The following is a 16,245-nucleotide window of genomic DNA, read 5'->3' on the forward strand; positions in this document are numbered from 1 at the left end:
GGTTGGATGAGCTTGGCGGTCTCCTCCAACCTGGTTGATTCTATGGAGAGCAATTATCCTCGCTTATGCCTTTCTCCAGTGCTAAGCCAGACCACTCTCCATCATTTAAACCAAATCCTTCTCTGTACTGAACCAGATTTCTGGGAGAAGTTGTGCGCGATCCCAGCGTTATATTTTTTCAGACTCTGGTCTTTGGGTTTGGGGCGTTTTACAGTCAAGAGGGGACGGGAAGGGCTCCCTTCCCTCACTTGAAGGTCCTGCAGTTGGTTTGCTGGCTTTGTGCAAGCAGTAGTTCATAAAGTTCAGCAAGATTCCGCCGGGTTTACAGGGCTGCCGCGGGACTATCCCGAGTGATCGATTCTGACATCTGGGGAAGGTTTTACACTGGGATTTCATTAATGGCCTGACTGGGGTGCAGAACACGGGGCGGCATTAAAGTCATTTATAGCCGTGAAACCTCAGCCGTGCAAAAATGCATTCGTGTGCGGAGCCTCCAGCTGCGAGCAGCGCTGGGGATGCAGCGGGGGGGATGGAGACAGCGCTGCAGGGGTGGAGAGACAATTCCTCATGCTGCGTGTTGCTGTCGGAGTTACGGTGAGGGCACTGCTGGCACCGCCAGGGCATGTCCCTTCTCCTGGAAATGGGGTTGCATTGATGAGCCTTGATAGGAGGGAAACGTTAAAAAGCATTGTTGTGAAAACGCTGAACGCCAGACCAGGAGGGTGCCGGTGAGGGGCAGTCACAACGTCTAGTTCACCAGGCAGGAATTAGCCTGCCAGTCGTGGTAGTGGTTCTGTTCCAATTACTCCAATAAATGTGCTTAGCAATGGGAATGGTTTCTGTGGCACTGCCTAAGATCATGTGCAGCCTCTTGCTGCGATTTAGTTAAGTGTGGAAAGCTTGTTTTGTACTGGGAGCGCTCAGATGGAGCTTGTAGAGGGGGAAATAAAGCAAACCCACATGATTGGGTTTCTAATGCAAGAGTGAGCTTGCTGAAACCTTCAGTGCAACCAAACTCTTGTCAATACTGACAGCAAATTTTGATAGGGGTAAGAGAGTCAGGGAATGCAGGGTAATGATTGTGCTGTCTATTAACAGTCAGTTTAAATGAACCTACTGATTTATGTTCAAGCCTCAGAAGGAGTCCTTTTCCTGACCAAGCTCCCCTCCATTACAAAAGGCTGCTCACTCACCGGGCAGCTTCTGTTCTTGCTGAGGCTTTCTGGAGAGTGAGAGAATATTTCCAGCACCATGAACATCAAGTGATGCCTGGGGTCAAGCATTTTGGGGTTTTTTTTGCTACATTCTGTGTGGGTCCTCGTTTGAAGTTTACCACAGTATTTCAGAAGTGAAACCAAAGCTCCGGACGCTCTCTGTGCCTGACCCGACGCACTTTGTTCTCTGTCGCTGCCCCAAAAGCATTACCCCACATACCAGTCTGGGGGGGTGCTGCTGTAATTTATGGCAGAGCTGTAAATGCAACACCACCAGGCTGAGCTCTGTTCCTCTTAGTGTTATTTGAATGTTTGGCAAGTAGAAGAGGGTAGGAAATAATCGAGGAAGGACGAGTGTGTAGTTGAGGCACTGAAAGCCAATTTGGACAACTAGTGTTTAGTTTCTGGCCCCCTGACAGGCATCTGTCTAACTCTGGAGAAACTGTTGATTTTATATGGCAGGACTTTGCCCTCCTCTTGGCTGGTCCTGTAGCAGGATGTGCTGCAGGCTCCTCCTTTGATGCCCTCCAAAGCATTCCCAGCAGCGCGATTCGAGTGGGGTGGCATCTCCACTTGTTCCGTGTCAAAAGCCCCGACTGGAAGTGTGTAGCTTTTGTGCTGGAGGGGAGATGTGAACGGGAGGATTATAGAAGCATCCAGTTGTTGTAAACAAAGCTGAACCGTTTTGCTCACAAAGGATTTATTGTCCGCAGTAGGCAGACAGTGTCCAGATTAATCAGTTTCATGACAAGAACAATTCAGTGGGAGAACAGAGGACTCGCTCCAGATTTCAGATCTCCTCTGCTGTCCCCACTGATGCCTGCTGAACTAAGAGGGTGGAAGAGCTTAGTTTCATTTCCTCGAGCGTCTTCATCAACTGGATTACTTCAGAAGTAAACAGATTAAAAAATGAGCTACTCTGTGACATTTAGGCTGGAAGAGGCTGCCAGAAAAGCCTCTCCAAATACTTCCTTGCCACTTTTTCTCAAGGACAGATTATGTTTTGCAGAAGGCAGTGGGACCATTGTAGTATTTAGGAAAACTTCTCTGTCAGGCGCTGTGAAACCATGTTGATGCGTTCACGACCTCTTAGCATCACATCCAAACAGCTAGAGAGGAACGCATGTGATTTCAACAACAAAGAAACCGACTTAATCCTCAGAATAAAGGGAAAAGAACCTAATTCACAGGTAGCCTAATTCCTGAGTAATCCACAGTGTTCAAATATTTGAACACAGACTGGGCTGTCAGATGTACAGAATTCAAGTCTGGGCCCCCCCGCCTTGAATTCAACAAGCACCTTGGGTTTTCTCTCTTTGAAATGTAAGGACTTCAGGTGTCAGATCCTTGGTTCCTCTCTTGGTAAACACTCAGGTGAGACAGGGAATTCCTGGAGCACTGAGAGCAATGATTGCAGGTGAAGATGAGATGTTCCCTTCCAGGCTGCCCTAGCCACAAAGCACTCTGCCTGAACTAATATAACTTACCTGTCATCAGAGCTTATTAACTTAGGCTTGGCAGCGTCCTAACTGCAGGCACGAACATTTTGGTTGGCTTAGAGAGCAGGCAGAGTGTGCTCACATCTGTCTGCAATAAGCCACGTAGAGGGTGCTTTAGTTTTGTGCATTTTTGTGTTCTGGTTGTCCCACTGATGAGTTTTTCATCTTGGAGATGCAAACAGTCATCCCTGGGTAGACCTGGAAGTGGGTGAGCACTCAGGTGTCACTGGCAGTGCTGACCTCTCTGTGCTCCTGTGATGGTTTGGGAATTAACCACCTCCCACATACAATGAAGTCACCCAGACTAGACTCAGCACTTCAGGATGGTGTCATAGAATAGAATAAAATAGGCGGTTGGACTTGATCTTAAAGGTCTCTTCCAACTGAAATGATTTTATGATTCTCTAAGTGGCTCTTTTTATTCCTCCTCCAAACAGAAGCTGGGTGAAGGACTAGCAAAGCTGCGGACGGCGAGAGAGGCTCCCTCGGACTGCATGTGCCCCCCAGGTAGGTGCAAACACCACCACGGCCAGTGCCAGACTGCCCTGGAGCTGCCTACTCACTGGATCAACACTGCTGAGCTTCTCTCCTAATTTCTGTATTCCTCAGTATCAAGAGAAGTGCATTAAGTGGGTTTTTTTTCTCCCAAGCCAAAGCACTCTCTTGTGCTTGAGACCGTTAACTTCTTCCCTTGCTTTGCTTTGGCCTGCTTACAGATAAAGGAGTTTGAGGTTTGGACAAAAGCAACGTTTGGCTATAAGAATAAAAGAGCAAATAGCTCGGCTCGGTTGTGAGCCCGGAGTGTTAGGCCAAAACAATTTAGAAGCAGTAACACAATCAGTGGGGTTTAATGCAAGTGTGATAATTGAAAGCTGCAGCCTCTCTGCCTGCTAGGAGGGCAGCAACTTCTGCTGCCTTGCTGTAGGAAAGCTGCTGCCGATTGTTTAAATTTCCTCTCAGAGTTTAATGAACTTCTTAAACTGTCAAAACTTCCTGCTCTGCTGTGGAAGTGCATGCTCCTCGGAAACAATAAACTGCTCGGATGGGTCTGTAAAGGCGTCTCAGTTCTAGGAACGTTCCCTCAAGTGCTCTGCTGTTGTTCCCTGCGGCATGAATGGCTTTGGGCTGAGGCACTTCGAGCCCTCTCTTTCTTCTTCTCTCTTCACAGAAGCAGAGAAAGATGGGTGAGAGATGTATGGTGCTTTGACGGGGCAGAGCTCACAGGCTGCTGCAAAGCCTTGCAAGCAGCAGGTAGTTCACTTGTGATTTTAGAGAAGGAAACCCTAAACTTAGATTGTAGGCAAATGGGCAGCCTCAGATTTTCCTGCCATCCTGGATGTGACTCTTGCCAGAATGTGCCCACACTCGCAGGGCAAAAAAGGTGGCCTTGCTCTTAAGGTTGTGTAATGACCTCAGAAACATTTCACTGATGATGCTCTCACATGTGCTGCCGTGCAGCTGCTGGTTGTTAGGCTCCTGTGGGTTCGCCCTGTGTGCCTCGCGGCCCTGTAACCAAACCCCATCAGCTGAGACACAAATCATGCTTATTTGCAGCTTTTCAGGCACTGGTGGGCAAATTAATTTCTCCTTTCTGATGAGCAGACCAGACCATGTCCGTCAGCTTCACGCGGCTCTGCAGGCTGCGTCTTGCTCTGATCTGTGCAGACAGGGCACTGCTGGTGTGCTTAAGTGGTCAAGAGGCTTTTCCTTTGCTCTGCAGAAAGCAATTGGGATTGAAGAGGCTCCTTTGTGGCCAGGAAAGTCCCAATTTGGTTCTGGGTCACTGACTTTGCCAGTCACTCTGTTTGAGAGATGAGGGGGAAGAGAGGAGGGGGAAGGTTTTCCCACGTGCTGCTGAAATGCTCATTACAGTCATTAGTAACAAATGTCAAAGTAATTAGTGAGCCAAAGGAAGGTGAAGTGATTTCCTGGTGGGTAGCAAATGTTGTGGTATTAATGGCTGCTCCTGGCCACTGCTGTTGGAGAAGCAAGTGCTGTGCTGAGGGGAGGCTGTGCTGCTGAGCTGGCAGGAAGCCTTTCAGCTGGTTTTGAGCAAATCAAAGGAATCTTTGCATGTATTTTTTCTTTATCCACTTTTTCTCCTGAAAAACAAACAATCAATCCAAAACAGGCTGAGTTGCCTTCTGATTTGTAGTTGAAGACTTTGCCCTGCAAACATCCCAACAGCTTGCGGCCATCACTGGCATTTGCTGCAGAGCTATGTTAGGTTGCAAACGAACACCTAAGCTTCCTTTCATCTCCATGCACCAAAGAGAGCAGCTCCAAGGACAAAGTAAATCCCCTCCGTGGAGAGGATGGGGAGATCCTGCCAATCCTGCCCACATACAGGTGGAGGCAGGCAGCATGGCCAGTGTCAGCAGCCCAATCTGAGCCCTGCTCCTGCATCCTGGTGGGTATCCTAAATGCATGGGCTAGGAAGATTTCCTCTTCCACAAACCTTGCTAAGCTTGGAAGAAGTGGTCCTTATCACTGGATTTAAAGCAAGGCCACCAAATAGCTGCTGGTGGTGGTGGTGCTGCCTCCATCATCACACTGGTGTGGTCACTCCCTTAGTTTGTTTTCAGTTGCCTTGCAGATGTGGGCAGTAGCAGGAGCAAACTGTATGCTCGGAGCTTGCTCTGTGAACAGGGCTTGCTTTTAGAGCCCTGTTTTTTCCTTAAAGTGAGTCAGTGTAGGGTTTCATTGGGATTTGAGGGGATGTGGGTTGGTTTGGGGGGGCTGCCTTGATAAAATGGTCTTGCTGTACGTTAAAAGCCATTAGGGACAGGACATCTATGATCCACTTAACTTGAGCCTCATTTCACTCTTGTTCTGACTACAGCAAAGCTCTAAATCAGTGCTTGTAAAGCACACAAGACAGATAACACCTTTTCCTTAAAAAAAACCCTTACCACTCCCCTCAAATGAACTCCCAAACTGCCTCATTTTCTGTTTTGGGGCTTTTGTGCTCTGCAGTTAAATCACCTCTTTGGCAATGGGGCTCAAGTGGGTTGTTACAAAGCAGCTTGGCTTCCAAAATGTTGAACATTTTGGAAGTTGAACATTTTCCTTATGAGGAGAGCCTTAAAGAGCTGGGGCTCTTTAGCTTGGGGAGGAGATGATTAAGGGATGACCTTGTTAATGCTTGTAAATATGTAAGGAGTGAGTGCCAGGAGGCTGGAGCCAGGCTCTGCTGGGTAATGCCCAGTGGCAGGACAAGGGGCAATGGATGGCAGCTGAGGCATAGGAGGTTCCATGTGAACCTGAGGAAGAATTTTTTTTCCCTGTGAAGGTGACAGAGCCCTGGAACAGGCTACACAGGAGGGTTGTCTCTCTTGAATATCTTTCTGGAGATATTCAAGAACCATCTGGATATGCTCCAGTGTGATCTGCTCTGAGTGATCCTGCTCTGGCAGGGTGGCTGGACCAGATGATTTTTGAGGTCCCTTCCAGCCCCTGCCATTCTGTGATTCTATGGGACCCTCTGGGCTTTCAGGGGCAGGAAGGGCTGTGGGGATCTGGCAGAGGGGCAGTGGGGCTGGGGCTGGTGGCCAGCAGAGGGGGCCAGGCCATTTCACCAGGGCCACAGAAACATCTCAATCATCACGAAAAACAGTCCTATTTTTTTAAACAAAAAGGCTCTAAAAACTACTAGTCTGGCTCTGACGCTGGAGATGCTGTGGAGAGGTGCCTCTGAAGTTGCTCCCAGCATCTGAAGGCTGCTTTCAGTTGAATCGTTTGGCTTTATTTATGCAACCAAAGCGCTGAGGAGAGGATGACAACAGCTTCGTGTTATTTTGGCTCCGTGGTGGCTCGGGGCATTTCTGTGGCTGAGGGAGAGGAAAGCAGCCTTGGGGGTTCGGGGCAGCTGTGCCACCTGCAGGTTGGGCTCCCAGGTGCCATGCAAGGGTGGGCTGGGAGGGGTGCAGAATGTTGGCCTTTCAGCCCCTCCAGCTGCGGGGACCGAGAGCGCGGCGGTTGCGTGCCGCTGGCGTCAGGCGGCCACAGGACAGGCTGTCCCCATATGTGGGCTCACTGTGAAACAGCAGCTCAGTATTCTGATGGTTGTCATTCCCTCAGCCAGGCCTAGGCTGTTTTGCAGAGAGGCCCCTTGTCCCCAGTCTCCTTCTCCATTGGGATCCTCATGCAGCCTTTGCTGCAAGATAAAACGCAGCAGGTGCGGGGACACTTGTTTGTGTGGCCTTCAGGCCAGCCTTCAGCTGAGGAGCCCTTGGGGGTGGGCTGCCAGCAAGACGAAAACTGCAGTCTTCTTTTTTTTGGCCTTTTCTCTTTGTGTTTTTAAGCACAGTCTTTTGAAATGAGAGGTGCAAAAGCAGGTTTGATTTGTTTATTTTTGCCCTGAACTTAAACCAGAGAATTCTCTCCTGCGTGGAGAAAGATATGCCGGAATGTAAAGAAATGGGCATCAAAGCATCCAAGTAACAGGGACCAAGTGGCTTGGAAGGACTTGTGACAAATGGTGCTGGTTAGATGCAGGCACTCCCTTGCTCTTTGACATGTTTGACCTTACCCCTTCAAAAACCTGATCTGCTCACAGACCTGATGAGCACTTGGAGGTGGGCTGCAAGCAAGATGAAGATGTTGTGCTTGCAAACACTTTGGGTTTCAGTTGTGTAGCCTCTGGCTGCCTTTTTCTTTTTTTAAAGAGTCTCTTTTTTGCCTTTTTCTCTTTGTATTTTTAAGAACAGTCTTTTGAAACCAGAAGTGCAAAAGGCTCTTGTTAAACATGGATTACAGGATCACAGCATGTAAGGGGTTGGAAGGGACCCACATAGATCATCCAAGCTCCCTGCTTGATTTTGGAAACACCAAAGGTCTCCAGGGTCTGTGACAAGCTCCTTCACAAAGTCAAAATGCTGAATGCACCATGCTAAAGCCTGACAGCAAACAACAAAAAACCTCTTAAACCCACTAAGAAAAAGTGCTTCAAACAAGATGCCCAGGGAGGTGGTGGAGTCACCATCCCTGGAGGTGTTCAAGAGAAGACTGCATGAGGCACTTAGTGCCATGGTCTAGTTGCTTGGATAGGGCTGGATGATCCTTAGTGCCATGGTCTAGTTGCTTGAACAGGGCTGGGTGATAGGTTGGACTGGATGATCCTTAGTGCCATGGTCTAGTTGCTTGAACAGGGCTGGGTGATAGGTTGGACTGGATGATCCTTAGTACCATGGTCTAGTTGATTGGACAGGGCTGGGTGATAGGTTGGACTGGATGATCCTGAGAGTCTCTTCCAACCTGGTTAATTCTATGATCCTAAGCCCCAGCCTGTAGAAAATGTCCTGGCCTGCATCTGGTCCTTGCTGTATTGCAGGCTGGGGGGTGTGCAAAGCTGCAGTTCTTTGGGATGCCCTCGAACTGCACGTTTTGAGGTAGGGGTTGTGTTTCCATGTGCCTTTTAACTTAGCAGTCCCCCTGCAGGCTTTGCACTCCGGGAGCCTTTAACTCCGCGTTTCCCGACTGCTGGGGTGATGCACATCCCTGCCTTTGTCTTGCGCTCGCACCCAGACGGTGTCATGTGCTTTTGAACGTATGTATCTGCTACAAAAGAGTGTTAAATGTTGAGTGTAGTAATCTGATGTTCCAGTTAATATGTGACAAATATTTCCCAATAATGGCTTGGCAGCAGGAGGAGCAGATCGGTGCTGCAGGACTGGGGTGGGGGTGGGAGTTGCTCCACTTCTCTGCAATTCAAACCATGTGTACTTGGGGGAAGCTGCTCCTTGCAAATCCCCACCACCTCTGCAGACTCAGCAACTCCACGAGGTCTTGCTGGGCTCATTATTATTTATGTGTATTTTTTATTCTTCTTGTTTGTAGCATTTTCATATTTTCACCCAGACTTTATACGTGAGGATAAACTTTTCTTTCCCCAGCTTGCCGTGGAAGTCTGGCAGGGTCCTCTTTGTGGTTTCCCCAGCGATGTGAAGTGTCTGCTTGATTTTTACTGATGCATGTGTTGTCTTCAAGTGTCACTCACTATCTGCCTTCTCCCTGCCTTGTCTCCCCAGGTAATTAGCACAGCAGAATTTCCCTAATTGCTAGAGATGGAGGAGGAGAGGGCTCTGCTTGCTTTGTAGTCCTGACAAACGGCAGATGTTTTCCAGCAGGCCAAATGGGATGCGCTGGGTTCTGCCTCTTTGTTTTGCACCCTGGTGTGATAGCAGCTCACTGGTTTTGCTCTCTTTTTTCCACTTCTCTGGTATCTGGGTTTGTAGTACTGCATTTCTGAGTCGTGAGTCCTTCAGGATAATGAAGTAGATACAGGAAAAAAAATGCAGTGGAAGCAAGTATTTATTGTTTTAAGTTAGTGATCTCTGCCTGCCTGAGTCGCTTTGCATTAACTGACCTAGTTGAGGATGTCTCTGCTTACTGTAGAGAGGGCTGGACTGGATGACCTTTGGAGGTCCCTTCCAACCCAGACCATTCTGTGGTTCTCTGAAATATCTAAAGCATTCCTTACTGTCACTTCCAAGCCATGCTTCTCCACCTACTGAAACTGTTAAAACTCAGTTGTTTCACTGTCATTTGTCTGATTTAGAATGAGGCAAAGAGCTTTATAACATCTTCAAGTCTTAAAATGCTTCCTAAATCCTCCTTGCCTTGGTTTCCACACCCTGCCAGTCGCTTTGGTCCAGCAGAGTTTACTTTCTTGGGTGACGTTGCCTGCAGGAGGCTGGGACGTTACAATTGCAGTATTAGTATAAGCAGGGCTTTTTTTTTTTTTTTCCCCTGAACTTAGAGGGAAAATTCTCTCCTGCATGGAAAAAAGCTGTGCCAGAGTGTAAAGAAATGAGCATTGAAGCATCTAAGTAACAGAGAGCAAGTGGCTGGGGAGGACTTGTGACAAATGGTGCTGGTTAGATGCAGGCACTTCCTCGCTCTTTAACGTGTTTTCACATCTTACCCCTCCAAACATCTGATCTGATCACAGACCTTAGCAGCTTTTGGAAAGCTGCTCTTTGAGCACAGAAATTACTGCTGGCTACCTTCCATCAGCTCCTTCCTGGCGACCGTTCCCCAGTCCCCTTTGGATTTTTGTGGAAGGCCCCAGGGACATCTGGAGCTCTGTCTGCACGCCACATGCGCGGCAGCCGCCAGCCACCTTCTCCTGGCAACTACTGGCATGGGCAGGGACACCCTCTGCCACCTTACACAAGGTCCTGGGAAGCAGCTGCCCCAGAGTGCTGGCCCCCATCTCATCTTTGGGGACCCCAAAGCTCTGCTGAGGGAGTTGTATTGTGGCTTCAGTACTCTCTTGATAGAAACCTGTGGGTCAGCCCATATGGTTGACCCCATATGGGTCAAGAGGTTGTTTGCTTGAATAGTTGCAATAGGTGGAAATAAATAGAGGAGAGGGAGTCTTGGTTTGGCATTTCCTCCCAGCTGTACAACTCATGTATGTGTTGTGTGCTGCAGGGTGCCAGCTGGCAAGGGGGAAGGAACCCAAAGTCCCTCTTGGAAGTAGAGGAATGATTGATTTATTTTTTTCCCCCTCATGGCCCTGTGGGTTGCTGAGTGTCTGGAAAGGGTTGCTGGCACTGTGGCAGAAGCCAGATAGGTCATGGCAGTGTCAGGGGGACTTCTGCTCACACTGGCTTGCTTTTCTCTATCACTTCTGGCATGGCTCTGCACTGCTGCTGAGGAACTGATGGTGGTGGAGGGAGTAGCAGGTTGCAGCCAGGTGTGCAGCAAAGGGAGGATGGACTCTGGGAGTTTGGGGACTGCTCTCAAACTAGGCTCCCTATGGTGTGCAGCCCCAGGGAAGGCATCAGCCAGCAGTGACATTTCATGTCCTACCAAGGTGGCGTTAAGTGCTAGATGTAGCCATAGTCTCAAGTTGTGCCAGGGGAGGTCCAGGCTGGATGTTAGGAGGAAGTTGTTGGCAGAGAGAGTGATTGGCATTGGAATGGGCTGCCCAGGGAGGTGGTGGAGTGGCCGTCCATGGAGGTGCTCAAGAAAAGCCTGGCTGGGGCACTTAGTGTCATGGTCTGGTTGATTGTCTAGGGCTGGGTGCTAGGTTGGGCTGGCTGAGCTTGGAGCTCTCTTCCAACCTGGCTGATTCTGTGAACATGCTGAGGCAGGAAATAGCATGCATGGTACCAGTGTTGCTCCCGGAGCTGGCAGTGCCTCTGACATGCATCCAGAGCTGAACTAAAAGGCAGCCTGGTCATAACCAGCAGTGCAGGCAGATGGGTTGCAGCCATCTCCCAGTGAGACAGCAGCAAGGTTCATGCTGGTGGCATTTGGTGCGGCTCTGGTGTTTGACAATGGAGGCTCCGAGCAGTACACCAGGAGCCAGCCCTTTGCCAGCAGCATTCATCTTGAGACTGCTTCAGCAAAAATTAATTAAAACTGGTGACATCAATGGGGGGGGAAGGCTTTGAAAATTTATTTTTTCTAAGTCTGCCAAAGTTATTTTGAGTGTAATGAAAGCTACAAAAATAAACCTGATGACCATATCCTCTGCCAGAGGCTCTGGGTAACTTTATCTTTGCCTCGACATATGAAGACATTTATCTAGGCACAGATAGACTTTGCTGCCAGCCCCTTCAGTGCTGCCTTCCCAGAGCAGGTTGGTTCAGTGCTCATGAACTCACCTAGAGTGAGTCTCCTCTTTCTTTCTTATTTAAATGCTGGATTAACACCACCCACGGACCTGGGGGTCCTGGTGGATAACAAGTTCCCCATGGCACAGCAGTGTGCCCTGGGGGCTGAGAAGGCCAATGGGATCCTGGGGTGTATTAGGAGGAGTGTGTCCAGCAGATCAAGGGAGGTTCTCCTGCCCCTCTACTTTGCCCTGCTGAGACCTCATCTTGAATGGTGCCTTGAGTTTTGGGCTCCCCAGTTGAAGAGGAACAGGGATCTGCTGGAGAGGGTCCAGTGGAGGTGTATGAGGATGATGAGGGGACAGGAGGGCACTGCCTTGTGAGGAGAGGCTGAGGGACCTGGGGCTGTTTAGTCTGGAGAAGGGAAGACTGAGAGGGGATTTGATAAATGTTTATAAGTATCTGAAGGCTGCCAGGACCCCGGGGACAGGCTCTGCTCACTGCTCCCTGGGGTAGGACAAGGAGCAATGAGTGTGAATTGCAGCAAAAGAGGTTCCAGCTCAACACAAGGGGGAACTTCTTTACTGTAAGGGCCCCAGAGCACTGGAACAGGCTCACCAGAGAGGTTGTGGTTCTCTGGAGACTTTCAAGGCCTGTCTGGATGTGTTCCTTTGTGATCTGTGTTAGGTAGTATTGTCCTGCTCTGGCAGGGGAGTTGGACTGGATGATCTCCTTGGGTCCCTTCCAACCCCTAATATGCTGTGAGCCTGTGATCCTGTGAGCAGTGACTTGGCTTTGCAGACCTGGTTATTGAAAACTGACTCTTTTATTGGTGTGGTACTTACTGTATCTCCAAGCCATCTTGTTGAGCCAGTAGTGTTGTCATCTCCTGTCTATCCTGGGTGTAGCAGGGTAGGAATGTGTTTTAAACCCAGCAGGCTTTATGATGATCTTCTCATTCATGCAGTGTTGATAGAAGCAGGTTTTAGCACAGAAATTATTTTGGGGCACTCAGCTACCATTGATGTATTCCTAAAGCAAGAGCTGTCTTATTTCTCTGCCACCAATAAGCGCCAGGCTGATGCTTCATGACTTGATTGGCACAAATGCAGCCTGTGTAGTAAGCACCTTTGCACTTGGCTGAGAGCATGCAGGTGACAGAATTCAAAGTCAAACCAGAGCAGAGGGGCTGTGTGACTTACACCTCTGCTCTCCTTGCACTGAATGGTTGTTTCTAAGGGGACACAGTCTCAAGTTGAGCCAGGGGAGGTCTAGGCTGGATGTTAGGGGGTAGTTGTTGGCAGAGAGAGTGATTGGCATTGGAATGGGCTGCCCAGGGAGGTGGTGGAGTCGCCATGCCTGGAGGTGTTGAAGCCAAGCCTGGACGAGGCATTTAGTGCCATGGTCTGGTTGATTGGCTAGGGCTGGGTGCTAGGTTGGACTGGCTGAGCTTGGAGGTCTCTTCCAACCTGATTGATTCTATGATTCTATGATCGAGTCCAAGCTATTAACTAACCCATGGCACTAAGTGCCTCATCCAAGCTCCTCTTAAACACCTCCAGAGACAGCAACTCCACCACCCATCCAAGCAGCCCATTCCAATGCCAATCACTCTTTCCCTGTAGCACTTCTTCCTAACATCCAGCCTGAACCTGCCCTGGCACACGAGGAGGCTGACCCAGTTGCCAATCTATTTTGGTTGCGCTGTGCTATCACCATCAGCCAGACAGTGCAAAGGCTGAATTTCTTTCTGCTCTTCTAAATTGGACCCAAGGGGCAACAATTCCCCTTGGGATTGACCCTGTGGTAATCCCACCACTTGTGTACAGCCTCCAGCCCTGGGCAGGGAGATGACCATCTCTGTGGGCTGTGGCTTTCCCCCCCGGCCCCTGAGCACCAGCCTGGTGGGCGCAAGCATTTGTTAATGCAGCCTCGCAGGTGTAGTGAGCTAATTAAACCTTCACCTGTTCTTCGTTTGTCACCACCAGCCTTTGTGTTGTCATGTGGCAGAAGACAGGCTGGTGCCAAGCTGCCCCTGGGCACTTGGCCTTGGCAGCCTGTGCGAGTACAATGTGCTTCTTGGGTTTCAGCCCCGCGGCAGATGGGTTGAGCTCCGTGGCCTTTTGTGCGAGCTGCTGGAGACGCAGTGGGTGGCAGGTCCTGACTGTCCCCTTGCCCACCACAGCATGTGCTGGCTTGCTTTTTTAAATGTCACCTGGTGGTGGGACAAGAGGAAAAAAAACTACACCTGTAGAATGAATTGAGTGCAGCCAGGGGACTCACAGAAGGGGGTGCAGAGTGCCTGTCCCTGGGTTAAATGCCAGTGTGGTGCCAGAGCACCTCCTTTTTGTACAAACTGGAGCTGGGGGGGGGGGTTGGTATTTGTGGAAGATTTCACATTCGTCCTGCAGGCCATGGATTTGGAGCTGTGTTGGTTGCAATTTGAAGCTGTTGATCATGTTTCTGGCACGTGTTTCAATTCAGTCTATTTATGTAATCATTTATTGAAGCCATGGAGGGGCCTTGGCTTCTGCTGAGCCTTCAGCTGCCCTTCGTGGGTTAGTTTTAATAAGTGATTGCAGTTGTGAAGCGGCTTGGGGGGGCTGTCAGTGAAGCCAGTCTTTACCTGGGGATGGCTGTGTAACTCAAACTACTTTTTAACCCCCCTGAGTAACCCCACAGCAAGAGCCACTAACCCCTGACAGCACAGGACTTCATTCACAGAATCATAGAATCAACCGGGTTGGAAGAGAGCTCCAAGATCATCGAGCCCAACCTAGCACCCAGCCCTATCCAGTTAACCAGACCATGGCACCAAGTGCCTCATGCAATCTTTTCTTGAACACCTCCAGGGATGGTGACTCCACCATCTCCCTGGGCAGCCCATTCCAATGCCAACCACTCTCTCTGTGAAGAACTTCCAGCCTAGACTTCCCCCAGCACAACTTGAGACTGTGTCCCCTTGTTCTGTTGCTGCTTGCCTGGGAGAAGAGGTCAAACCCACCTGGCTACAGCCTCCCTTCAGGGAGTTGTAGGCAGCAATGAGGTCAGCCCTGAGCCTCCTCTTCTCCAGGCTACACAACTCCATCTCCCTCAGCCTTCATCAGAAGGTCTTTTTTGGCACAAGCTTACTGGGGCCATTTATGACAAGACAACTCTGGTGGTGGACTTGGCTCCATCCTGAGTGTGATGTTTCCTACACACCTTCAAGATCTCTCACATTTCTCCCTCTGCTTCCAGCTCTTCATAGCATGACCATGGTCACTTGGCTGTACAAGCAGCACTTGGAGGCCACTGTCTTCCGAGCAGACCTCTTGACCTTAAGTTCTCTGCACCACGTAACAACTTTTACTCTTCATGCCCCAGGCTCTTGGGTGGCTTCCCAGCAAGTATGACATGGAGGGGGAAGCATTTACAAAGCAAAATGAAATAGGTTTGATAGAGCTCCCAACCATCTGTACACTTGTGGTCAGACCTCTAAAAAAGCCAGACTAGTAGAGATGAGGTCTCTCAGTGCAGTACATCTGGAAATGTTTCTTGCTGGCTTGAGTTTGTCTGGGTTTTCTCCCCATTTAGTGCTGTCTCTGAGCAGTCCTTGTTCGTGCTACTCCAGTGTGCAGTGCACTTGGTGCAGGAGGATGGAGCAGGTTTGTGCTGCCTCGCAGCTAAGAGAGATTGAAGAGCTTGGATGAGATGTTGAACAGATTGTTCTTTTTCTTCCCTCTCCTTCTGCCCCCCCCCCAGCAGATCTGTCTGGAAGATGAGAACAGTTGGTATTGATATGATCTGCTTCATATTTTGGGAAGCTTTGGCAGCAACTACTGCCAAATAGTGATGCTGCTGGGTCTCTATTGTGCAAACACTTAAATACGTTTGCCCGTGTTGCGCAGCGACCCTGTCAAGAGACAAATGCGCCCTTCCAGGGCACTCAAGGGCACAGCTGATCACAAAATGGGTCCTGACAGGGAGCTGTAAGGAACCTGTGTCCCATTTCTGAAGAGCAAGCCTGGCCTTTGGGCTACTGGAAGCTGTCTGAGATCAGCTAGTTATCAGGTGGGGGAGGATTAGATGGGAAGCGTGCTGGCGGTGGTGGGCTGTGTGCTGGCAGTGTGGGTGATGCTGTCTGTGCCATGGATGCAAGGACTGCTTCTCTTCGTCTGCTTCTTCACGGTTTCCTCCCAGACTTTGCATCCTAAACCACAGCTTTTCCATCTCCACTCTGGAGGGCTTGGATCAGGAGTCATTCCTGGATGTTTTTAAGGCCAGGCTGGATATAGCTCTGGACAACCTGGTCTAGTGTGAGGTGTCCCTGCCAATAGCAGAGGGTGGGAACTGGATGATCCTTGAGGTCCCTTCCAACCCTGACAATTCTGTGGTTATTGGGGTGATTGCTGCCTGTATGTCTCCCACTGCCCTCATCCTGGGCACACATTAATCATAGAATCTCAGGGGCTGGAAGGGACCTCCAAAGCTCATCCGTTCCAGCCCCCCTGCCAGAGCAGGATCACTTATACCAGATCACACAGGAACACATCCAGATGGTTCTTGAATGCCTCCAGAGAGGGAGACTCCACAGTTTCCCTGAGCAGCCTGTTCCAGGGCTCTCTCACCCTCATGGGGAAAAAATTCCTCCTCGGGTTCACATGGAACCTCCTATGCCTCAACTTCCACCCATTGCCCCTTGTCATGCCACTGGGCATCACCCAGCAGAGCCTGGCTCCAGCCTCCTGGCACTCACCTCTTACATATCCCCTTAGTCTCCTCCTCTGCAAGCTAAAAAGCAGCGTGGTGTGATGGCAGCGATGCCCTGACCCCAGCCAAAAGCTGCATCTGCTTTTCTTTGCTGCTGCAGTTTCTTTTTTTGATCTATCCATCCTGTAGCTCAGAACTGCGTAAAAGCCTCACTTTAATTCCAAAGACATGGTTCTGTTCCCCAAGAAGAGGGTGTTCAACTCTGCCTTGCGT

The 16,245-nt window shown here is 49.8% G+C and overlaps 1 protein-coding gene across 1 annotated transcript in view; it reads left to right on the forward strand.

The window, feature by feature from the left end:
* The window catches only part of COL23A1 (collagen type XXIII alpha 1 chain), a 222,820-nt gene that overhangs the window by 2,381 nt on the left and 204,194 nt on the right, over positions 1-16,245 (forward strand). Inside the window, 1 exon segment of the mRNA XM_064162148.1 lies at positions 3,151-3,220. Coding sequence (XP_064018218.1) covers positions 3,151-3,220 — 70 coding nt within the window.

This window comes from Pogoniulus pusillus, chromosome 22, assembly GCF_015220805.1.
Source record: "Pogoniulus pusillus isolate bPogPus1 chromosome 22, bPogPus1.pri, whole genome shotgun sequence".
NCBI classification, from domain to species: Eukaryota; Metazoa; Chordata; class Aves; order Piciformes; family Lybiidae; genus Pogoniulus; species Pogoniulus pusillus.